At 39.3% G+C, this 25,319-nt stretch overlaps 1 protein-coding gene across 1 annotated transcript in view; it reads right to left on the bottom strand.

The window, feature by feature from the left end:
• clint1b (clathrin interactor 1b) overlaps positions 1-25,319 on the bottom strand; it is a 42,983-nt gene continuing 17,664 nt past the window's right edge. Inside the window, exons 2-12 of the mRNA XM_059542762.1 lie at positions 22,877-22,981; positions 22,080-22,176; positions 21,587-21,695; positions 20,012-20,182; positions 17,923-18,103; positions 17,273-17,516; positions 17,033-17,114; positions 14,879-14,956; positions 12,210-12,475; positions 2,017-2,191; positions 1-1,842 (exon numbers count right to left, since the gene is read on the bottom strand). Coding sequence (XP_059398745.1) covers positions 1,493-1,842; positions 2,017-2,191; positions 12,210-12,475; positions 14,879-14,956; positions 17,033-17,114; positions 17,273-17,516; positions 17,923-18,103; positions 20,012-20,182; positions 21,587-21,695; positions 22,080-22,176; positions 22,877-22,981 — 1,858 coding nt within the window. The 3' untranslated portion in view covers positions 1-1,492. The remainder of the gene's footprint in view (positions 1,843-2,016; positions 2,192-12,209; positions 12,476-14,878; positions 14,957-17,032; positions 17,115-17,272; positions 17,517-17,922; positions 18,104-20,011; positions 20,183-21,586; positions 21,696-22,079; positions 22,177-22,876; positions 22,982-25,319) is intronic.

Raw genomic sequence — 25,319 nt, 5'->3', positions numbered from 1 at the left:
TTTTGATGAAATCGTTTAATGTTTAACAAAGTTTCTCAGTACAATAAAATCAAAAACGGAAATCTGAAAAGAAACCATGATGAAAGAGGTGCTCGATTTCATGTTTCTCTTTACATTTGCATAAAAACTAAGAAGTGTTTACTTGATTCACCCACGTCTAGGACAATGTATATATGCACAGGATCTCTCTGTATAATGTTAAGTATTAAAATAAGAAACTAAACCACTATGGAATAAATCTAAATAGTAATAAAATAAAGATTTGGTCATTTTGAAGATAATGCCTCAGTGCCTGATGGAGGGCCCAGTGTTAAGCAGCATATGAGAAAATGGACAAAACCAAATGTAAAAAAAAAAAAAAAAAACCTCCCAGTAAACTTCATTTGGGGTTCACAATGCCCTCATCGATTCCATAGCCATCATATAATCCTATGACAGACATTTCATAAAGTTAACACTGACCAGCAACATTGCTTTAAACTATAAAATCGACACACATGCAAGAATATAACGGATATGACTGCTGTTACGAGGCGTTATAAATCCCAATTCAAGTAGTAACTAGAAAAGTGTAACACTACTCCTGCTACCGCCCAAGCACTGATCTGTGCAGCTTCAGATGACAAATGCTTCTCAAATTTGGGGAAAGAGACTCCCAGAAATCTTTACATTAGATGGACATATGTAGAAGGTAATGGATTTCTCTTTTCATGTAACACATCCCCTTCTAAGACAGTTTTGGATTCATCAAGTACGGTTAATAACCTTCACACTCGTGTGTTATTAAAAACGTGGCCTTTTCACAGGCAGGCACACTTCAAATTACGGTCAGGCAGCTTGCTACACAAAAGTACTCAAATTATATCTACAGATATAGCCTGTTAAAAAAAAAGTTGACCCTATTTATCTAAATAACAGGTGCTGGAGTGCAAACGGAATATAGGGAGCGACTGTATATCTGTAACATCAAACCAAAAAACAAAACCATGAGCAAATATTAAGGACCTGTGGTACATTGTTCCATCTTATACCATCTGAGAAGCGAGTAAAATAATTTATTTTTGCACACCAAGATATTTACATATCAACCCCTTGCGGCCTTTAAATCACAGCATGAAAAATGCTAATTATGAGGTAATTTTTGAAATCAGTCGTATTTGAAAAGTGACCAAGGGCCGTGGTGGAAAAATGTCAGTTATGAAACAGACAATGGAAAAATGTACCAAACTGCACACAGTCATCTTTTTTTCCTTCAAAAGTATATAATATGCTTCGCATCATTTACAAAAAAAAAAAGCCAGGCTTCGATTATCAACCCCACATGAAAGAAAAACAGATTCTTGTGTGTTTGATTTGTTTCTCTGTATTTGTTAACGAATAAGGACAAATGATTGAAGAGCTAGTTTTGTCAGTTTTGTCCATTTTACTGGATGCAGCTCCTTCTTTGAGAAGGTGTATTTGGACCATTAACTCTTTTGGAGTGGATCACCCTTCATTTCCCAAAGTTGCCGAAGTTTGCAAAGGCATCTTGTTTAGGTTGCACCATAGCGGGGTTCATGCCCTGGCCAATCCCCATGCTGGGCATGCCGAGGGCACCTTGCAGGCCTATTCCAGCAGGCATCATGTTCATGCCCACGAGTCCTTGATTGACAGGCAATCCTCCGGTACCCACAGAGCCCAATCCCATGGTGCCCGTCGCCATAGTAGGAGGCATTCCCATGCCCATGGTGCCCCCTGCCAACATGGGGTGTACTCCTGGTCTGGGAGCGGCCGCCGAGGGCTGGGCATTCAGTGTCATTCCGGCGAAATTCTGGGTGACCATGTTCAACGGTGGCTGGACACCTACATTAAAAATATATTACAGTTAAAATATCAATGAATAATACATGACTGTAACAGCATTCTAAGTAGCTGGATTACTGTTGATTACCTCAAAGAACAACATTTTCTCAAGGCAAGAATCATGGAGATAGAAAGGAGAACTACATTGGTGACAGTTTGTTTAGGATTTCTAACCTTGCTGCATCATGGTGTTGAGTGTGGGCTGTGTGGGTTTGGGAGGGTTCAGGCCTGCTGACAGGAAATCCAGGCTGATGTTCACGCTTGGGTCTGACCAGGTGGCAGGCATTGATACGTTCCCGCCTGACTTCTGTAATCCCATCTGCTGGGGAAACAACGGACCCCCTACTGTCTGATAAAGAAAGAGCAAAAAGTTAATTACTATATCTGAAATTATATCTTAGAATTGCAACAGAATATACCCTATTAAACTCAATTTACAACAATTAAAAAAAAATGATAGTTTAATATGATTGACTCATCCTTTTTGTAAGAAAATGTTGCTTTGATTATAATACCACTTATAGTTCCATGAAGGAAAAAACTGGATCTTTAACATGTATCTATTTAACTCAAGACGCCTCTACATGGTTTCACCATGTACTCCGTTCCTACAACAGCGTTACACCATGAGAATGTATGTCATTAAAGCTGGGTTCTGTTCATTAGCTGTTGATTAGATTTTGATATGTGGACATTGCACTCAAAAGTGGAGGCAGATAAACAGGAGTTGAGAGGTGGGTTTAAGTAGACTAAGGCCACATACACATTGCAGCTAAATTCCCATTTAACAGCTTAATCCTGTTCTGTACACACATAATTCAGTAATTTAGAGTAACAAACACATTTTACATCCAGATTAACTCTGAATTACCTGAAATGTTCTGCATTTACAAAAAAAAATAAAAGTATATATATATATATATATACACAGGTCCTTCTCAAAAAATTTGCATATTGTGATAAAGTTCATTATTTTCCATAATGTAATGATAAAAATTAAACTTTCATATATTTTAGATCCATTGCACACCAACTGAAATATTTCAGGTTGTTGGGGTTTGCCCCACTGAAACTGGTGGATTATATTATTGACCGCTGCAGAACTCTGGTCAGGGAGTCGGAGTCATCAGATAGAGTTTAACTGTTTATTGCACAAGAGTGACCATATACACATAATAGTGTACTTGAGGTAGTCTCTGAAACAAATAATATAACAGAAATAAATATTCACAGTCTAAAATTATTCAACATCTTAAGAGATTGCGATATGATCGCTCAACTGGAGTAGCTTAGTGAATAGCCAATTACGCTGAGTCCGTATGTGCTGAGAACGCTGCACTACGTTATTTGCTTACAAGGCAACTTAAAATATCACACACGCAACCAACTTAATATTTAAAGCGACAGAATTCACAACAGCCGCCCCCACATTTGAGTAGCAAATGGGTAATCAAGGGAATTCTCTAAATGTCTTTGGGGTTACCTTCTAGAGCAGGCAACTGTATCAAGCGAGCAACTGGTCTAATGTAAGCTTTACCGTCAATGACAACTTCAACAGTTCGCACACATCCATCACTGCTAGGCAATGTCTTCCGAACTCTACCTATGGGCCACTGAGCTCTTGGGAGTTGCGGATCCACAATCAGTACAACAGAGTCGACCTCCAGGTTTTCTGACGCTTTATGCCACTTCTGCCTGGTCTGAAGCGTAGGCAAGTAGTTTCTGGTGAACTGTATCCAGAATTGGTCCGCCATGTTTTGACAGTGACGCCACCTCCGCCGCCCCATGTCTCCTGGAGCATACGCCACCTGAGGGAGAGATGCATCCCGCCGCCCCATAAGGAGAAGGTTAGGAGTAATTGGATCGATGTCGGCGACATCTGTTGAGGCGTATCCCAGAGGTTTTGAATTGAGAATCCCCTCCACTTCCACTAGGATTGTGGACAGAACATCCTCTGTGACTGCTTGGTTACCAACGGCTACCTGAAGAGCATTTTTTATAGAGCGGACCTCGCGCTCCCATATTCCGCCAAAATGTGGAGCGCTGGGCGGGTTAAGCTTGAACTCAATTTGGTGGTCTGCAAGACGGATTTGGAGTTCTGACTCCATGCTTAAGAAGGCTTCCCGTAGCTCTCTTTCTGCCCCGCGGAAGTTGGTGCCACAATCTGAGCGAATCTCGCGGGGTTGACCTCTTCTGGCTATGAGCCGGCGGAGTGCAAGGAGGAAGGCATCAACATCCATCGAATTAAGAAGCTCGATGTGAGCTGCCCTTGTTGTGAGACATTTGAAGATCAGGCCCCAGCGTTTCTCATTCCGCCTTCCTAATTTGACCAGGTATGGGCCAAAGCAGTCAACACCCGTTGAATAAAAGGGTGGACAGAGCAGACGGAGGCGTTCTGGTGGCAAATCTGCCATTTGAGGTACCTTTGGCTGCGCTCTCCAGCGCTGACAGGACTGACAATGGAGTTGATGGTGCTTGATAGCCTGACGTCCTCTGAGAATCCAGTACTGCCTCCGTACCTCAGCGTAGACTCTCTCAGCTCCCGGATGTAACAGACGCTCATCAAATTCTTGAATAAGGAGCTTTGTTACTGCGTGTCTTGGGTCCAATACAATGGGATGGATTTGTTCTGGGTCTGAGTTTGCCAGCCTTCTTAGACGCCCCCCAACTCGTATCATGTTGGTCAGGGGGTCCCACTCTGGAGCGAGGTTAACTAATCGACTGTGCACAGGAATCAATTTCTGTGCTCTAAGGGCAGCTACCTCTTCCGGGAAGCTCTGAGCTTGACATTCCCTCAGCAGGACAGCTTCCGCCTCCCTGTTAGTCATTATTACACTATTCGATGCGGCTGCCCCTTGACAGGCTCGCAGAGTTGCCCCCACTAACTCTCGCCAGGTCTTGAATTGCGTAACATCGGGGAGGTTGGACTCTGTTACAACTGCCATTACGGAGTAGCAGGTTAGGCCTTTCAATTCGGAAACTACTTCTGACTGTGCAACTTCAGGTCTTTTAGGCCAGTGCTCTGGGTTCTGTTTCAAGAATGGAGGCCCTTGACTCCATCGACTGGGCTCGGCCAAACTTTGGAGGGTTTTACCTCTCGTAATGTCATCAGCTGGGTTATCCTGCGTATTAACATATCTCCATGAGCTGTGGTCTGTTAATTCTTGGATCTCGGTGACTCGTGTCCCAACGAACACCTTGTACCGGCAGGAGTCTGACTGAATCCACTCTAGCACAGTCATGGAGTCCGTCCACAGAATTGTCTCACTAATGGAGAGTGTCAGCTCATCCCTCACCAGTTTGGCCAGCTGAGCTCCAGCCAAGGCAGCGCAAAGCTCCAGGCGAGGTATAGACTGCTGCCTCTTAGGAGCAACCCGTGATCTGGCCATTATGAAGGAAACATGAATGTCACCACTGGTTTGAACAGCCAAATATGCCACTGCCCCGTATGCTCTTTCAGAGGCGTCGCAGAACACATGAAGGGATCTGTGCTGTTCTGCTGCAGTTGTAGAGGCTGGTGTGTAACAGCGAGGAATGGAAACTGCACTGAGTTGTTTTAGCTCGCTTTCCCAGTCGGTCCAGGCGGCCTGAAGGTTTGGTGGTAGATCTGGGTCATCCCAGTCTCTCTTTTTAGCCCATAACTGTTGGATGATCACCTTTGCTCTGGTGGTAAAGGGTAGTATGAACCCCAGTGGATCATATTGGGAAGCCAACACCTGGTAAGCAGCTCTCATAGTCAGTTCTGCATGCTCAATGAGCCGATAATGGTAGCCGAGGGTATCAGCTGCGCAATTCCACCTGAGGCCTAATGTGGGCTCCATAAGGTCAACACGGTTTTGCATTAACCACTGCTCTGTGGCTGATGACTGGGCTTCCGTCGGAAGATGAGCTACCACCGTTGGATGACTGCTAGCCCACTGTCTTAGGTCGAACCCTCCTTCTGCTAACATGCTGCGTAACTGATCCACAGTTTGCTTGGCTGCTGAGACAGTAGGGAAGCTTGTCAGGCAGTTATCCACATAGAAGCTTTGGTGGACTAGCTGTTGTAGCCCTGGATATTTGGCTTCAGAATTGCAAGTATGGTGTTGCAGAGCAAAGATTGCACAGCATGGACTGCTTGTCGTGCCGAATGGCAGAACCTGCCACTCGTATACATCTGGAAGGTTTTCACTCTGCAAATCTCTCCAAATGAAACGGAGAAAGGGCATGTCCTTCGACAACAGACGGACCTGATGGAACATGCCCTTGATATCTGAGCTTACTGCCACATGATGCTGTCTGAATCTCAGGAGTACTCCTAACAGCGATGGTCCAAGTGTGGGACCTGGGAGGAGCTGATCATTCAAGGACCGACCATGGTATCTGAAAGAACAGTCGAACACCAGTCGTTGCTTATTGTTATGACTCACGAGATGATGGGGCAGGTACCATGCCTCTGTTTGTGTCGCTTCCGTTTGGTTGAGCTTGACTACGTAACCTGCCTCGATGAGTTTGGCAATCTCTCCTGAATAGATTGAGGCCTTGTCAGGGTCCTTCTGGAGTCTCCTTTCAGTGTTCCTCAGATTTGCAAGGACGGATTGCATGGAGCCCTTAAGTTCTGGAGCACCTGAGTTCCACAGAAGAGGGGTGGCGTAACGCTGTACTCCCTTGACATTGACTCGCTGAGTTTGAGACTCAAGCAACTGCATGGCCTCTTTGTCTTGCCTAGACCGGACAACCAGTTTCTCGTTGCGAAAGGGCAGCACATCCAGTTGCCATAACCGCTCCACATTTCTGTAAAGAAGATCATCTGGGTGGTCGGTGGAAACGAAGAAACACTGCTGCACTGGTCCTCGGCCGGTAGTACTCATTTCCGCCCCTTGAAGTGCCCAGCCGAGAGCTGTACAAACTGCCACGGGTCCCCCTTTGGTGCCTTGACGAATAGGCTCTTTAGCAGTGATAAGATGAACTTGGTCTGAACCTATGAGCACCAGCGGACGTACCTTGTGAAATGGCTGTAGTGGAACTCCTCTTAGATGTGCACACCGTCTCTGAAGAGTCTGAACTGGGTATGACTGTTCCACCAGATCAATGCCAGAAGCTGTGAATGCTCCAAACACTTGATAGCGTTTCTCTGGTTTACCTCGTGGAGAGATATCGAAGGTGACTTTTGAGCCATTGAGGTGAGTAGTGTCCGGTCGGACTGTACGAAGTGCTAGAGTCTCAGGTTCACCTTCAAGCTGGAGCCGTTGGACAGCAGTAGGTAGGATCATGGTGCGCTGAGCTCCGTCATCTAATATTGCATAAGTCTCTATTGTCTTTGATTTGTGGTGCAGCAGCACAGGCACCACTTTCAGAAGGACTCTGCCAGATGCAATGGATGGCAAGAGGTAGATGCGGCTCTCCAAGGAAGCTGATGATGTATCAGTTGCACGACTTCGGGCAACGCCATGAAGCACTTGAAGGTGAATACCACCACAGTCACTGCAGGGTTTCTTCAGATTACAGGTCTCATGCGCATGGGAACGGGCACATTTCCAGCAGCGCTTCCCCTCTGAAATCCACTTACAAAGATCAGACACTGACTGTTCTTTAATACTACTGCATCGAGTGATGTAGTGGTCTTTACTGCCACAGAAAAGGCAGTTGACTTTGAGGGGGGTCTTCTTCCAAGACACCTTAGGACTGGGGAATGCTTTATCCTCAGTGGGTGCTGCACCATGATACAAGGCTGTACTTTGGCTTTTTTGTTTAGCAGCACTCTTCTCCTTTGAACCACTGTGATCTCTTTCATACTGATAGCGTTGCACTAACCTACTAGACAATCTCTGTTGCTGAGCTTTGATGTCGAGCCACCCTGTGAAGTCTTGTAGGTTGTACGGGTTAATACTGGGGGAGTTGAGCTTCCCTTGTAGCTGGAGAAACTCTATGAAACCATCTCGCAAGTACTTCGGCAGCTTACTAAGCAAACGATCCACATGCGAGCAGCAGTTCAACTCCATCCCTCTGGGTCCCTCCAAAGATAACAGCATGCTCACTAAGAGGTGGACACGGAGAGCGAAACTCTGAAAACTGCGTGCATCGTTTGGTTTTACCTCTGGTGCTGTGAGGATTGCTGCTATTTCGCTCTGCGCCAGCTGATGGGGTTGGCCATATTGTAACTGAAGAGCTTGCATAGCTGCGGAGTACGGGTAGGGATGATGGCGGCAGGACTGGCCAATCATTTGTGCCTCAGGCAATTTAAGGTGTTCCAGCAAGATGTGATACTTGTATTTTTCATCTAGCTCTGCATGAGGTTCCAGAAGATTGTCCAAAGCTAACTTCAGGTTAGCGAATTCCCTTTCATTGTCATTCACAAAATCAGGAATCTTTGGCTGGGGGACAGCATGCAAAGGGCGGTGAGGCACCAAGTATTCTGGTCGCTTCAGTGGCTGGCTCAATGGCTTTAGAGAAGTGTCTGCGAGAGCAGGAATGTTCATGGCAGGAACTGAAGCACTGTGCAGGGTTTGAGGCACTGATGCTACTGGAGGCATTGTAGTATAGTGAGGAACTGAAAAACTGGGTGCAGATGGAGCCGCGACAGGTTGTTGAGGAGAAGGTGCCACTGTTGTATAGATGTAAGGCACACTGGGATGCTGGTAGGTTGGCGTGGGAGCTACTAACTGTGGCTGCACCCGAGGCTGAAAGGCAGTTCCAGCATCATCATATGGGCAAAACTGTGTATTAAGCAGTAGTGGCACAGTATCTGCTCTTGTGCCATACTGATGTTGGCGCACGGCGGCAGGTAACGTACCAGACGAAATTGGTGAGTACAAGGGGAGTGAAGTGGCTGGCTTTATTGGTACGAAACCAGAGTTAAAGTGCTCTGCCTCTGCAGTAGGTGTGCTTACATTTATTCGTGTGGCACTCACATGTCCTTGTCCTTTGGTATGTAACTCAATGTCAGGTGACTGTGATGAATAGGAAGAATGACTTGATGAAGGGGTCGGATGAGGTGAGTTTTCTGGAGGTGATCTCATCGGTGGTGTGGCAGGCTTTACACTTTGCACCTCTTCATCCCCTTCTTCCTTCAGGAATGATGTGATATGTTTCATCAGATCCTGACGCCGACGCTGTCGTTTTTCGTACTGCTTGAGTTTGCTCTGAAGTGCAGCCATATCAGCAGCTTCATCTCTTTCCTTCTCGGAGATAGACTTCATTAATTCCCTCAGTGAACTCATGCTTAATAAGTCTGTGGAGCTTGTGGCTGGATGCTCACCCTGGCTGGAGACTGGTCGTGATTGATTAATTATGCCCACTGCGGCTGCTGCTCCTCTCTGCTCCGCTGGCACCTCTGCTGTAGGTGGGGAGGAAAGAGCAGGTCGGTGATGGCTGTAATCAAGGAGATACTCCTCCAGATGCTTAGGTGTGCGACGATGCCGTGAGGGTCTGTCTGACGTCTCAACATGAGGGAGAGAGGTTGATCGCTCTTCCAATGACATCACTGCAGTAGTCAATAGATCCGGCTCGAAGGACCATATGTTGGGGTTTGCCCCACTGAAACTGGTGGATTATATTATTGACCGCTGCAGAACTCTGGTCAGGGAGTCGGAGTCATCAGATAGAGTTTAACTGTTTATTGCACAAGAGTGACCATATACACATAATAGTGTACTTGAGGTAGTCTCTGAAACAAATAATATAACAGAAATAAATATTCACAGTCTAAAATTATTCAACAACTTAAGAGATTGCAAACCCAAATATAAACATATCTGTAAAGTGCACTGATGCATGAAATATAAATCGAGAAATATATTAGTATGAGTCTGTAATAAACTGCATAATAAATTGACAAACACCAAAATGTGGATTATAGAAATTGGACTGTCTCAGTAATACAGGCAGTAATAAATGACAACCAGTGAAAGATATTATCCACGGAGAAATTCACTTCAAAGTAATAACTAGTAGGCTAAACATGAACAATACGAGCCGCGATGCTAGCGGGATAATCCGCTCGTTAAGCAGTATCAAATTACACTCAGACAGATCGCTAAACATCAACCACACCACAAACATGGTCTAAATTAGCACAGTTGGGATACAGTATGACAATCTGTTATTCACAACATACAGAAAGGAGAACTTACTTTGTCATAAACTTTCTCTTGCACATAAACACTGCACATGAATGCGTGCACGCGATATGATCGCTCAACTGGAGTAGCTTAGTGAATAGCCAATTACGCTGAGTCCGTATGTGCTGAGAACGCTGCACTACGTTATTTGCTTACAAGGCAACTTAAAATATCACACACGCAACCAACTTAATATTTAAAGCGACAGAATTCACAACACAGGTCTTTTATTGTTTTAATACTGATGATTTTGGCATACAGCTCATGAAAACCCAAAATTCCTATCTCAAAAAATTTGCGTAACATGAAAAGGTTCTCTAAACGAGCTATTAACCTAATCATCTGAATCAACTAATTAACTCTAAACACCTGCAAAAGATTCCTGAGGCTTTTAAAAACTCCCAGCCTGGTTCATTACTCAAAACCGCAATCATGGGTAAGACTGCTGACCAGAAGGCCATCATTGACACCCTCAAGCAAGAGGGTAAGACACAGAAAGAAATTTCTGAACGAATAGGCTGTTCCCAGAGTGCTGTATCAGGGCACCTCAGTGGGAAGTCTGTGGGAAGGAAAAAGTGTGGCAAAAAACGCTGCACAACGAGAAGAGGTGACCGGACCCTGAGGAAGATTGTGGAGAAGGACCGATTCCAGACCTTGGGGGACCTGCGGAAGCAGTGGACTGAGTCTGGAGTAGAAACATCCAGAGCCACCGTGCAAAGGCGTGTGCAGGAAATGGGCCACAGGTGCCGCATTCCCCAGGTCAAGCCACTTTTGAACCAGAAACAGCGTCAGAAGCGCCTGACCTGGGCTACAGAGAAGCAGCACTGGACTTTTGGACAAATTTTGCATGTCATTCGAAAATCAAGGTGCCAGAGTCTGGAGGAAGACTGGGGAGAAGGAAATGCCAAAATACCTGAAGTCCAGTGTCAAGTACCCACAGTCAGTGATGGTCTGGGGTGCCATGTCAGCTGCTGGTGTTGGTTCACTGTGTTTTATCAAGGGCAGGGTCAATGCAGCTAGCTTTTGTTTTTGTAAATGCAAAACTACAAGCACATTATGTGCTTTAAACTCAGTCTGCAACTGTAAAATAATTTTTTTTGCAAAACTCTAAACAGTTCTCTACATTATACACATCATTCAAAACTAACAGCTCTTTTGTTTCATTTGTGAAATGCCACACTCATTTACTCAGTAGAGTTAAGGCCACATACAGTATACTGGATATATAATTATATACTGTGTGTGTGTATATGTGTGCGTATATGTACAGTATACATATTTATATACACACACTAAATACTGAATATGCATACAAGCCAAGTCAGAAAGTCAACTTTATTTCTAAATGCTGTTTCACAGCAGCTTCACAATAGTATCAAATTCTGCTGTAAAGCAGCTCTAACAAGTCAATAGTGTCATTATACAGCTCAAGTTAGTTCAGTATTGATTCAGTTCAGCTTCATAACTGTGTAGAATTCATCAGTTGTACACACACACTGTATATACTGTGTATATGTGCATATGCATGTATGTGCGAATGCTAAGACAAACTCCTCTGCACTCCACTGCATTCAGAACAAGCAAAAGACACATGAGAGTAGTGCTTTACATTTCTTACATCTGTGTCGTTTGGCTTGAATGTGGTTAATTATTTTGTTTGTGTGTAGAGTTACTATGCAAAAATACTTTTTTTTTAGAAGAGTTAAAAAATGGAGCCATAGTTTCAAAAATGTTGTAACCAAAAAAAAAAACCTAACTCAGTGTTGCCAGATCTTGATATAAAAAAGCAAATAAGAACAAGACCATAAAGGGCTATATCTTGAAAATATGCCACATGCCAAAATACAGCGACTTGCTCCTACCTTCTCTATTAACTCTGTATCATTTTATGAGTCAAGTCCAAACAACAAGCCCAAAAATGCTTTAAAAGCATCACTTATAATAAGTGAACATGGCAACACTTCAAGAGCAGCCTTCCAAAATACAGAACACAATTGTTCTGAACTTAAAATTGCTTGTCACTCCTGAAGTCCTGCATACATCATCAGCCAGACACCTGTAGTTTCACAGGAAGGTCCAGCTATGTCAATATCAATGAACATTACATGGTAAAAAAAAAAAAATAAATAAAAATACAAATTCTCTTTTGTTGGCAACACTGCAGGTGCACAAATCGAAAATCAAAATGTATACCCTGCTATGCAAAATGCATACAGGTTGGCAAATCTGGGGTTCTGAGAAGCCTTTCTGAACTGAACCGGTGTTTACCTGTGATCTAGACAGAGGTATGGTTGCATTCTGTGGGCACATGTTGAAGGTCATGCTTTGGGATGCGCTGAGGCTGCTGTTGTTGGGGGCCATCAAGTCAAAGAGGTCAGCGGAAGGTGGTTGGGCGGATGTGGGCAGTGGGGCGGCTGGAGCGGGTACGTCACTGAACAGGTCTGGGATGGCAGACTGAGCAGTGACAGCAGGAGGACTGGTGGAGGAGAAGGTGTTCCAGTCACCAAACTCACCGTTACCAGTAGACAGCGAACCTGAGGAGATCAAGAACCATTGAATAAATCACACATATACTTACTAGCTTTCAAACATTTGAGGTCAGTAGGATTTTTTCCCCCCAACTAAATTGATAATTTTATTCAGCAAAGATGCATTAAATTGATTAAAAGTGACAAGACTTTAACAATGTTACAAAAAATAAATAAATAAATAAATAAATATATATATATATATATAAATAAATAAATATATATATATATATATTTTTTTTTTTTTTTTTTTTTTTTTTTAAATAAATGCTTTTCTCTGTGGAAGCATGTTTCCGCCACCGAATAATAATAATAAAAAAAACACAATTCTGACTTTTTTTTCATGCACTTTTTTTTCTCAGAATGGCATGATATAAAATCGTATTGTGAGTAATAAGGTCAGAATTGTGTGAAATCATTCTGAGAAAAGTCACCAGAATTGCAATAAAAAAAGTCTGCGAGATATAAATCTGCAATTGCGAGAAAAAAAATCTGATTTGTAAGTCTGTATCTTGCATTTCTGACATTCTGTATATTAATATAGAAAACAGTTATTTTAAATGATAATATGGAAATAAAAAAACTGAATGTTTGATCAAATAAATGCAGCCTTGGTGAGCATACGAGTGACCATTTGACATTTTACAATCTGAACTAAAAAAATATATATATTATTTGATAATGAGTACCTTTTTTTTCTTTTTGTCTCCTGTATGTTTAAGCATTTTGGTTGCACCACAAGACATTTTAATATTTCCAATGTTTGACTGGGGAAAACCTTAAGCTGAATCTTCTTTTCCAACTGGTCCTGTCATTAGAAATCCTATTTGAACTCTCTATGCTTACATTAATGTTTATTATCGATTTGTGTTAATTCTCCTACTGACAAGGTTATTGGTTCACTGTTCACTGGCTGTTCTTGAGGGCTTCTAGCCGGATCATCACACACACACACACACACACAGCTCTTAAGGAGTGAGTCTCTGTCAGGGTAGATGGGGCATGGGTGATGGGAGCTGACGTGTGTCTGTGCTCATAACACTCAGCAGGTAGCAGCTCCATCTGGACCCTTCAGTCACTCATTAATATTTCACTGTGTCGTGTGTTGCTACTCCAATCATATTTCAGACAAGCCAACAGAATTGTCATTCTCCTGCCCACCAGCAAAGTGCCATTTGCTCTCCATTGAGCCGAGGCCCAGGGAGGGAAGAGGATGATGGGAAAAGTCAAGCCAAGCACACTCATTCTTTCTGTAAAGTTAAACACGTGTCAAAAAGCTGTAATAACTTTCTAAATGATCAATTAGGACAAAGTCTGCATATGCTATGTCTAAAATAATCATTCTCCACACCCCAAAACGAGAATAAAATTGACTTTGCTGAATAAATAATATTCAGATCAAATGGATGTAAACATCTGCTGAAGAAAACCCCAATAACTGCAGCACTTCTGACAATTGTAGAGCCCTGTGAAATCAGTAGGCTGTAGGCTATGCGTCAGTTTTCATTTATACTTCTGCGTCGTTGTCTGTGTCGACATGCAGTACACATGCAAACCACTAGTCTGCAGTGTCAACGGCCATGTTGCTGGTGTAACCTGCAGCACCACAGCAAAAGCCGAAGAAGAAGCGGCTCATTGGAGAAGCATTATAGCCAGGGGTGCACATAATTTTTTCAGCCTGGTTCTCATAAGAGAACCTGGAGATTTGGTTTGGTCCTCACAATGCATATAGCGTGACCCAATAAATAAACTATAAAAAAATTAACTAATAAAAGTTATAATATTAATGCACTTTATTTCGTTTTTTTTTTTTAAAATAAAATAATAGTAAATAAACTAAATAACAGTGTGTGATAATATTATTAAAAATAAAAGGCAGTCCTAGTATTAAATACAAGTACATTTATTTGATAGTAAATTTAAAAATAAAATGCTTATATTTGCCACTACTTTCTTTGTTTGCCTCTTTAAGAAGAATTGCTTTATGTATTCCCCAATTTTAAGTCGCTTTGGATAAAAGCGTCTAAAAATAAATAAATAAAAGCGTTTTTATCATATTCAAACTTAAAAATCAGCAGGCTTTTATTTTGGCAGGTTACCGGCAAGTAAATATACGCGCTTCCGGATTTAGCGCTGCTGATTAATGAGTGTCAGTGGATGCATGTCACAGTTTTGCATTGTGCTTTGACTGCACTATTAATTCACACACAGAACATGCAGACTTTTTATTTAAATATGAATACAATTCTCCGAAACACTTACTTGAGGTAAAGCTTTTACATAAAAAAATGCACATAAAAAAAATGCACAATGACACATTTACAGATTGCAAGATATTGTCCGATAAGGTAAAAACACAGTTTTGGCCCTTGTTCATGTATGTGTTGTGTACATTTGGGTCACACTTACCAGAAGCTGATGGGAGACTGCCAGAAGCAGCGGGTGAGGAAAAGTCAGCAAAGTCACCAATGAGATCTGAGCTTCCACCTGCAAAACATTAAGATAACTTGTCTTTAGAAAGCAACACAATTTAGAATAGAAGTTCAAATATTTGCAGTAGGTAAGCCCTTACACAAAGAAAATATATTTCCTAATCTATGCATTATCAATATATTACATGATTGAACGGTATTTACCAAAATACCAAATAATACAATGTGTTAATATATTATAATATATTGGTATAGTACATAAGGAACTGCCACTTTCATATATTGAAAATATGTGACATTTAATTATATAAAAGTAATTTTATATTCAGTAATATATTGCACATATATCGATGTAAATTTATTATATTTTATAATTATTTACATGTTTCATATTTTCATATATCGCTAGTTAACAGAAAGCAAAGAGACTATCAGCGTGATGAAGAGTGCACAGCCCTTACTTTTTAAATAAAGTAATATATAGTCTTAATGGTGTTAGGCCAGACGTCAACCTAACCACAGGCTCTACTCTTCAGCACACGCTAACCCCCAAAACACACCACAAACCCTTTTAAATTCCAAAATAATAGAACATTAAACACTAACAGATCTCCCCCTATATTAATATTTTGCAAAAACAAATGAAATAACTCTTAATTTTAAAATTAACAAAAAAAGCAAATAATGCTGGGAACTAGAAATCTGCTAAAACTCATTTGAATGTTTTTATATATGTGTATATATATTCACTTGTATATGTGAACATGTATGTGCAATATATATGTACATTAAAGGATAAAACCTTATGAATATTACATGTAATGCTAAATTTGTCTTCATTTCTACATTTTTTCTCAGGTTTAAATATATAGCCATACAGGGTCAATACATATATTGCAGTATATTGAAAAACATAGTTTCCCATATATGTAAACGTATTATGTAAAATATTTTTGTTTTTTAAGGGAGGCTTTTAATGTTTCTCAAATAAGTCTCTCAGGCTCACTAAAGATTTCAAGCATTTATTTGAAAACTATTTCAGTAAAAACAGCAATATGGTGAAATATTACAATTTAACAGACATGTTTTTATTAATACATGTGATATATTTAATACTTACTTAAATGTTATTCCTGTTTATTTATTGTATGCCAATTATTCCTATTTCAAATAAATGGTGTTCATTGAACTTTCTATTCATCAAAGAATCCTAGAATTTTTTTTTATCATGGTTTCTACAAAACATTAAGCAGTAAAAACCTTTTCAACATTAATAAATATGATAACTGCTGTTCATAATTGAGCAGCATATTAGCATATACATTTTTTTTTCATTAGCCGTGTTGAAAACAGTTCCGCTGCCTAATAATTTTTTTTTTTTTCAGGATTTATGATGAATATAAAGTCCAAACGAACAGCATTTATTTGAATAACATTTATAACATTATAAATATCTTTACTGTAACTTTAGATTGATTAACGCATCCTTACTGAAAAATGATTTTCCACAAAAAAAAAAAAAAATCTAATTTAAATCAAAATAATATATATATATTTTTCTATAGTGGCAATGCACAATAGGACCAAATGATCTGGATGCATGACTAAAATTCAGATGCACAGGCAAACACACGTGTCCATCCACAAACACACAATAAGGTTGTCACAACCTGATTGCAACAGCTCTTGACCTCCTGACTGATGCTAGAGGACACAGCACAGCTGTTGGGCTGGTGACAGGATACGGATGGACAACAGCATCTGTGCACCCATCTCCTATTCATTCTTTCTCTCTCTCACACCCATCTGGGGCACTTAGATGTCTCTGACTGCATCCCTGAAGAACTTCCATAAGTATGGCTTAAAAGCTACATCAACTCTCACAAAAAAGTTTATTTCTGTGTCCCTGCATGATGGAATTTGGGCTCAAAAATGAACAATGACCAAGAAGTAAATGTTATATGCTCCATACACATTGAGGTGTTGTGTCCATTCAGTAGGTGTAGGGGTTTAAATTGGTTTGTGAGTGGTATTTACTCCCTTAAACCTAAGTGTAAGCAATAGTAACAGTGATGCTTAGCAAAAAAAAATACTAATTGAAACGCGGATAATGCAGCTGATGGGGTCTTACCTGAAGACACTGGTTGATCAGAACCAGATTCCACCATCAACAGATCTGCAAGCCCCGTGCTGGATAACTGACTTATTGATGTCTGAAAAGAGAATGATTAACGTCACATTTCACTTCTACCACATGAAGGCAGCACAGGATTCCTTTTCCACCTCTAATAACTCCACAGAGAGGACTGTATAGGTTCATTCAGTTGTTTCTGTTTAGGCTTTGCAGGTTCTTTTTCAGGCTCTTTTGTACCTTGTTGTGGTCAGCATTTGGACTGCTTTTGTCACCAGTGTAATGAGCAGCTGCGCCCAGGTCAACAGTTTTGGATGGGACTCCGCCGCGTTTGCGTGTAGAGGTGGTGGTAGTGGTGGTGGAGGTGATTGTATCTGTGGTCTGTGTGATCTGGATGCTCTTGGTTGTTACAGTCTCGTCATCATCCTTAAACTCTGACTTTGCAGGACGACCATTCTGTGAAACTCTGTCATCCTCATTGTCACTGCAGGAACAGGCAACATGAGACAAAAACAAATATAGTAGCTAGCTACTAAAAAAGTTTATAATATAGTGCAGAACTGTGCTAGTTTATATACCTACAGGGGTTAATTCATCAAAGTGGATTTCAAAGAACTAAAGTTGGCATGAAATTAAAATCCACCCCATCTATTTTTTAAATGGAAGTTATTGATCTTACTGTCCAACTCGGAAGTCTTAATCAAATGTTGTAACTTGATCTTCTGGGGAAATATGCCAGACCTACCTAATCATTTAGTTTGCTTAATCCAAGCCCCTTTCTTACAATTGGCTCAGATTTAGCCAATCTACCTCCTTTCAATCAACAACCGATGGATTTTTGATTCTATGGCTTTATTAATTATATGGACTGAAAACTCATTGTTATGTACCTGATATGGTCTGGTGAGTCATCCCTCTCCTTCTTGCGGAATTTGTTGATGGTGTCATCAATGGTGCTTCCAATTTTGTCACTTATCTCCCCAAACTTTTCACTGAATGGGAAGCTGCTCTTGTTTTTGTCCCAGTCCTCCTCCCATTTGCTTTTAGATTCGGGGTCAACCTGTTCTCCCGCTGAAAAAGTGGATACAAAATCAGTTAGGTGCCGAATTCGTTTCAGATATTTAATGCTTCAGATTGAAAGGCCTGTTCACATCAGGGAAGATAACTATGATGAGAACTATTACCTTTTAATCTAATCTAATTCCATGAAAAGTGAGGTCCAGCTATAATGACAATGGCACTTTCAGAACAATTTTTTTTCCAGTTGATGTGTGAGAATAGGTGCCTTGGTGTAGGCGACATATCTTTACAGTTATCGTTCTTGGAGTAAATGGGCCATTGGAACCTATTTATTCCATGCTTTTAAAATACACTAAAAACAAAGCATTTACTTCAGCACATAATAAGATATCTAAGATATTTAAGTATATTTAAGACTTTGTATTACCTCAAACTTGATAAAAGTAAATTTAAGAGAATTTAAGGCAAGGCAAAGCAAGGCAAGTTTATTTCTATAGCACATTTCGTACACAATGGTAATTCAAAGCGCTTTACAAAAAAGAAAGTAAAATAATCATGAAGAAAAATAATCACAAAAATAAAACAAGCAATTTAAAAGCTTTGAAAAAAATTAAAAAAAAATTACTTATTTAAAATGAAACTAAATAAATAAATTAAGACCTTTTAAGGACCCACAGGTATCCTGGGTTGAGGTGAAAACTATAATATAACTAATTTACATAGAAACGTAGTGCGTTTTGGCCTGAAAAGAAAACGGCTTTAATAAGACAAAGGTTTTTGCATTGATACACCACATAAAGAAATAATGTATTTTTTTTAATTGCAATTCAAACTTCGAAAAGCATGGAAAATACACCTGACTAAACTCAACAAACTTCAAGTATAATATAATATCAAGCTGTCTGCCCCCTCTGACCCTGCAGTATTTTTATCTTTCTCCACCAAAACAAATCCATCACTGGCATGCTATCATTAATAGGCAATTTGAAACTGTAGTACAGCTAATAATGGGAGAAATCTAAGCAACAAATCAAAACAGAAACCAAGCACAATCTTTTGACTTTGCACACAAGTAACATCACTAATGACATGACAAGGGACGTGGCATCTTGAATTGATTAGACAGCTCTAAGAAAAAAACATGTAACGCAAAAAGCAGAGATCTGATTATTTCTTCTAACCTGATCATAAACATCACCAAATGATGCAGTGAGCAAAGCTGAAAAAGTGATAGCCCTGAAATCAGAACAGCTCTAATCAAAAGATCAGTCGTGGGAAGAAAGAAATCCAGGGGGAATTTTTCCTCACAGTGTAAGAAAACTTCAGAGGGCCTAAAACAAGTCCCTGTGGTATGTCTACAGTACACAGACAAAGCAGCTGATTTTTGTAGTCAAACTCAAGAAAAGAAAATAATGCCTCAAAATGACCTGTGACCAAAGGGAATTTATTGGTTTATTTGATTACCAAATTAAACCACTGGAACAATCACCACAAAATCACAATTAATTTAGGAAATACTACTCATAAAAAGCACTGGAGAGAAAGAACCATTATATCCTTTTTTTATATTAGATCCTCCTGAGAGCATCTTATCATCTCTCTCTCTCTCTTTTTTTTTTGGGGGGGGGGGGGCTTACATTTCAATTTGGCATGCATTATGCAAGTATACTGGTGTAAGAAGTTGTCAGACAGTTAAGTCATGAATGATGTAGGCATGGCCAGTTTTGCAGACATATCTTTTTGCCCATATTCATGGAATGCCTCAGATAATATTTATCACATTGTTTAGGTTTGAAAGCATTTGGGGAAAAACAATCTGTTTGTCCATCCAACAGCAGACAGCAAAACATCCGTGAAACCTGTTTGGAAAACTTTCAATAAATGGTTGCACCACTGCACTGGTGGTTGTAGAAATCATGTACTTTCAAATTTAAAAACTCTCAAATTTGCTAAACTTACAGTTACTTTGTTTGAAGCCTCCCATGCTGTCAGAAGATACTCCAATGTATTTGTCTTTATTCTTCTTGGCTTTCTTCCTCTCTTCACGCAACCGGTCATCATCTTGAACAAACTCTACCATTTCTTTCACCTTCTGCCGTACGTTAATGCCCTGGTCCTTCCCATTTTCATCTAGCAAAATAGAAATGAGCTCATCAAATCATATGGAACTGTTTGGTCCATTTAAACTGGTTTATGCAAAATCTCCATTAGATATAGTATGAAAATGAACAAATGTCAGAATGTGACCCCATGCAAAAATTCCAGTACTTTATCAAATAATATAGTGCCATATAGGGCTGCACAATTAATCAAATATCTAATCGCGATTACAATTATGGATGCCACAATTACATAATAGTTTAAAGCGGTAATTAATCAAAGTCCACTTACGTTATTCTTTGTGCTTAAGATGTTTTTTTTCTACATGTTATCTTAAGGGTTTTTCCATTGTTTTAATATTAGTTTAAGTATAACACTATAATACCATTAATACTTTTCAACTTTTTTTTATAATTTAAAGAAAACAATGCAATATATATTTGACATTTGAGGCTTAAAACTATAGAAAAGCACAAACAGTTTATCAGTTAGTGTTTTATATCTTCAAATAAAAAAACGGCATGCAGTTGCATCAAACTATGGTATAAACATCATTCAATGTAAATTGTGATAATCTTAATTAATAACGCAATTACAATTTCAAGGGAATAATCGACAATAATGATTTTTGTCATAATCATGCAGCCCTAGTGCCATAGTCAACTCTTCTTTGTTAGTAATGCCTGAATTTTGCCATTTGCTGCATTGATGTCCTACAAAAACCTTGGTAGGCTACAAAATTATTCCTTGTTGTTTGCCTAATTAAAGATTCATTGAACACAAATTCACGAATACAATGGTGTGAAGGCAAACCTTTTGGGTTGAATACTAAAATTAAATCAAAGCTACTGATGTGCTAATGTTCATGAATTGTCTCGGTACATGACTGAAACTAATTAAACAGAATCATTTAAAAAAAAAAACCAGAATCTTTGAAACATATTTAGAACAAGGCACAGAGCTTTAAATAGCTACAAAAAGGAAATGGACTCTAACACATCTAGCACTGACTATGAAGACCTGTTTCGCCATTGACAAATGTAGCTTAAAGATAAAGTGTTTATAAAGAATTTACCACTTTATTTAAATCTTTTTGTTACAGTACATCTCCAAATTTTAACATACAAAATTTCTTCTTTCTCCAAAATGAATTATAAACATTTCTTGTGTACAAATAAGCCAAGAGCATAATTCAACCCAAGAGCATGAGGCTACGTCCAGTTTGCTTGACACCTGGGAAGTATAACTTGGGTGTTGAGTTATATTTAGGTTATAATAATGTTTTTAGGCAAAAAACTCAAATTTGATTTCATCATATCACACTCGGCAACAGTATCAAAATACTTGTTTGCTTATATTTCCCCATTTGCACACTACTCTAATAAAGATTTTCTCAAAGAAGTTCCTTAAACGTTTTCATCTATTTAAACTCACCTACAAAATGATAATTTTCCAAAGAGCGCAGGTCGTATATATGTTCTCTGGTGCTGGTGACCACCCGCTCTGACCCGTTTCTGATGAGGTACGCTAATAGTAATAAGGCCTGGACACATGGAAAAGGGCATTATTCTGGATATTTCCAAATCAAGCAGCTAAAAGAGTTAAATGCAGGATTTGGGGTAAATAAGTGAATTTACTTTTTTGCACACTGAAGGGAACAAGTCAAAATTATCGTTTTGACCCAACAACATGCTACAGATGCAGCACACATACATCACGTCAATAAGTTCAATGAAGCATGGGTGTTTTATAAAAACTTTGTGTGAGGAAATGAATGAAAATTAGCAATAGGCTGACACATAGGCAGGGTCAATAAATTGGCCGATATCTGGGCTTTGGCTAAATCGGTCTAAATGAAGTCTAAAATTAATTTCAGTAATTGGATTTCATTTGAAAGTACGATACAAGATGAGCAGTGCACCTGTACCTTGTAAACTCTCCTCCAGTTCTTCTTGTTGTCTTTAAGCATTCTAGTCCAAAGCATGTTCATAACTTCCGGGAACTGCTCGTACATAAATGTGGATCTGCAATAAGGTGGATTAGTCACATTATGTACAAACACTTTATACTAACTACTTTCAGTAGGAGATTAAAAAAACGGAAATTATCTAAATTGGTTAAATTTAAGATATTGTAACCAGGGGATAAATTGGGCTACAACTATCCGAAAAAGACAGTCCTCTCATTCAATTAAATAAATTATTAAATAAAAATTCTCTCTACCAGTGGAGCAACTGAATAAAATGCAGTGATTCTGAAATGGCCCAGTTCATATGCAGTAGCAATTCTGCTTGGTTTATTAAAAGTTGTATAATAGTACAATTTATTGTACAAAAACAGGAATTATACCACTGACAAACTAAAAAGCTTTAAAGATTTATTTTACATTTTTTATGATATTATCTGTTATTTTGTGTTTTCTATGTAAAATGTGGTGATATTACTAACAAAGTGGTTTGGCAAGTCAAAATATTGCCAAACCATCCATCCAGTTTCTGATTTTAATGTAGTCTGATTTTTCACAATTTAACACAAGACACTACATGAAGGGGTAATTAAACCACTTTCAGACTATCTCAAGTCTACGGAATGATGCAATACAACTGAAATCATCAGCTATCAATGATGACATAATACTTCAATAATTGCCCTAGAATAGAGTGATTGAATGCCTGAAGACTGAAGGGAACACATAGTCCTTCCACCACCAGGCTGAGCACTTACTTGGCAATCTCTCCCATAAGCTGGCCCGATGGGCCCCAGGGGTCATCATTGGTGGCTTCTCGAACTTTGGACTCTATCTCGGAGTAGTTCATCACAACATTCGTGCTGGGAAACAGGGAAAATCAAAGAACCACAAATAAACACCAAGCAACCACACACAGACACACAAGTCCATATTGTTGCAAATGGGGGTGTTGACATAAAAAAAACTCTCTCGAGCTGGTCAGTTTTGGTCGACTGTTGTGTATTTTGGACTGATAGGAAAGAACGGGCTGCCGAAGGTTTAAATGTGTTCAGATGAATCCTAGTGTGAAAAACTGAACAGACAGCTCTGTTTAGTGTTAAATCTACCGAGCATTCATGTGACTAAACCACTTTGTCAACACGGTCTTAGATTAACCTGTCAGTCTATGGAAAAATTTAGTAGGAAAGAGCTACAATACTGAATGGTGGCGTTATGAAGCACAAAAAAGTTTCTCTACAAATGAAATGTATGATTCACATATTTTATAAAATCTGCATGGCAAAGTTTTAAATACAGATAAGCTACACATTTTAATGACGTGTTTGTAAATGAAGATCAGCGCAGACAAAGGCTGCAAACAGCACACCTTGTTTGTTATCTTTATTTTATAAGTGCACAAAGTTTTGTTGTTATTATGTCTGTATCCAAAAAAAGTAGACCCTTTAACAGATTCGATTGATGTATTGCTCTTATCTGTACGATTAAAACTGAAAGTGTAATTTAAGTTCTTTTCGGGGTTATCAGGAGAAAATGACTCATAACGCGTATCCGCGTTAATCGACTCCTGAGGGTTAACTCAAGTCAATCAATGGTCAAAGGCCAGACTCACAATTCACTTCAGGGGATGACAGTTAAATAAAAACATACAACTTGCTGTTTAACAGGGTTGGAAGAGGGTTAAATGCAAAAACATTTCTTAACTTTCAAACAAAGTTTCCACAACCTTAAATGACCCTTAAATCAAACTATCATCCCGAACCATAGGAGATGTTTAACAGAATGGCCTGGCTGCCTTTTCCATTCAACAAAAGACTGTGCAAAATGGCCAAAAATCACAATATTTTTCCAGGTCATACAATATCGATATTTATCGCAATATTCATTTACCATTAATGGGAAAGGAAATGCTCTCCATATGTTAGTTAGAACTTGAATGAATGTAAACAACTTTTCTGTTCACAAATGAACCTCACAGAGTAGCGATCTTTAGAGTAGCTACATCAAATGTTTTTTTTTTCTATATAAAATCGTATGTTTTTAAATGTTTTCCTTTGTGTATGTGTGTGTGTTTTATAATTAAATACAAATTTATCATAATAAAATGTGTGTAATAAAAATAATTAATAAAACTTTAACAATTTAATATTTTAAAATGTAATCAAGTGAAAATGTAACAATTAATAAACAAATATTATAAACTATTAACAAAAATTATAAACAATTAGTAAAATATTGCATTTTATGTTAGAGGATGTATGATATTCCTTAAAAAAAATAATATTATTATTATGAATACTGATTATATGAAAACAAAGTACACGAAGTACATGATAAAAATTAAGGATGTAACGGTACGTGTATTCGTACCGGACCGTTTCGGTACAGGGCTTTCGGTACGGTGCACGTTTGTACCGAATGACCGAATGCAATATTTTGTTTTGCGGAACATAGGTAAATTTTCGTGTTTCCAAACGAACATATTAAGTGGCGGAAGTCTCCGCGTTCAGCGCAAATCCCGCCCTGCAGCTGATTCTAAGGCCGGTGACACACTGGCTGCGTGTCAGTTGCGTGACGGCTGCTTTGAACACCAGAATCGTGCCTGAAGCGGCGCTAGGGCGCTGCTCCTTTTGTAGGTGACATAGAGGGAGACCGCCGACAGACCAGGATCTTGTCTTCACGACAACAATATTTATACTTCATGTTGAGCATAAATATAAAGCCTACTGATAAAGGACACCGTCAAAATAGACTATGTTTGACAGGTGCAATATGCCAGTGTGTCACCGGCCTAAGGTTTCCAAAAGGCATCACGCGAGTGTGAACATCACTACAACTAGGAAAAAAAACGATTGTAACTCAAACGCAGCTCCCGTCGGCATTTAAACAGACCTTTGCTCTTAATTCCGATCGGTCCAACGCAATAACGAAATCTGAGCAGGTCTAAAAAAATGAAACGTTGATGCTGCACTTTACACTTTGGAAAAGTTTTATTATATGATATTGGTTTGAAACTGAGAGTATTTTATTTAGTGGAGAACTTTGCAGCATTATTTTATTTCTTTTTGTATTATTATTATTTTATATATACTTTATTAAAAAGTATTTAAAAAAAAAACAAATTGTTAAAAAAAGTTTATAGTAATAAACAACCTGCAGTTTAATGTTTGCATTTCTTTCCCTTACTGTACCGAAAATGTA

This window comes from Carassius carassius, chromosome 47 (assembly GCF_963082965.1).
Source record: "Carassius carassius chromosome 47, fCarCar2.1, whole genome shotgun sequence".
Lineage (NCBI taxonomy): Eukaryota > Metazoa > Chordata > Actinopteri > Cypriniformes > Cyprinidae > Carassius > Carassius carassius.
This window is presented reverse-complemented; position numbering and strand designations above follow the sequence as displayed.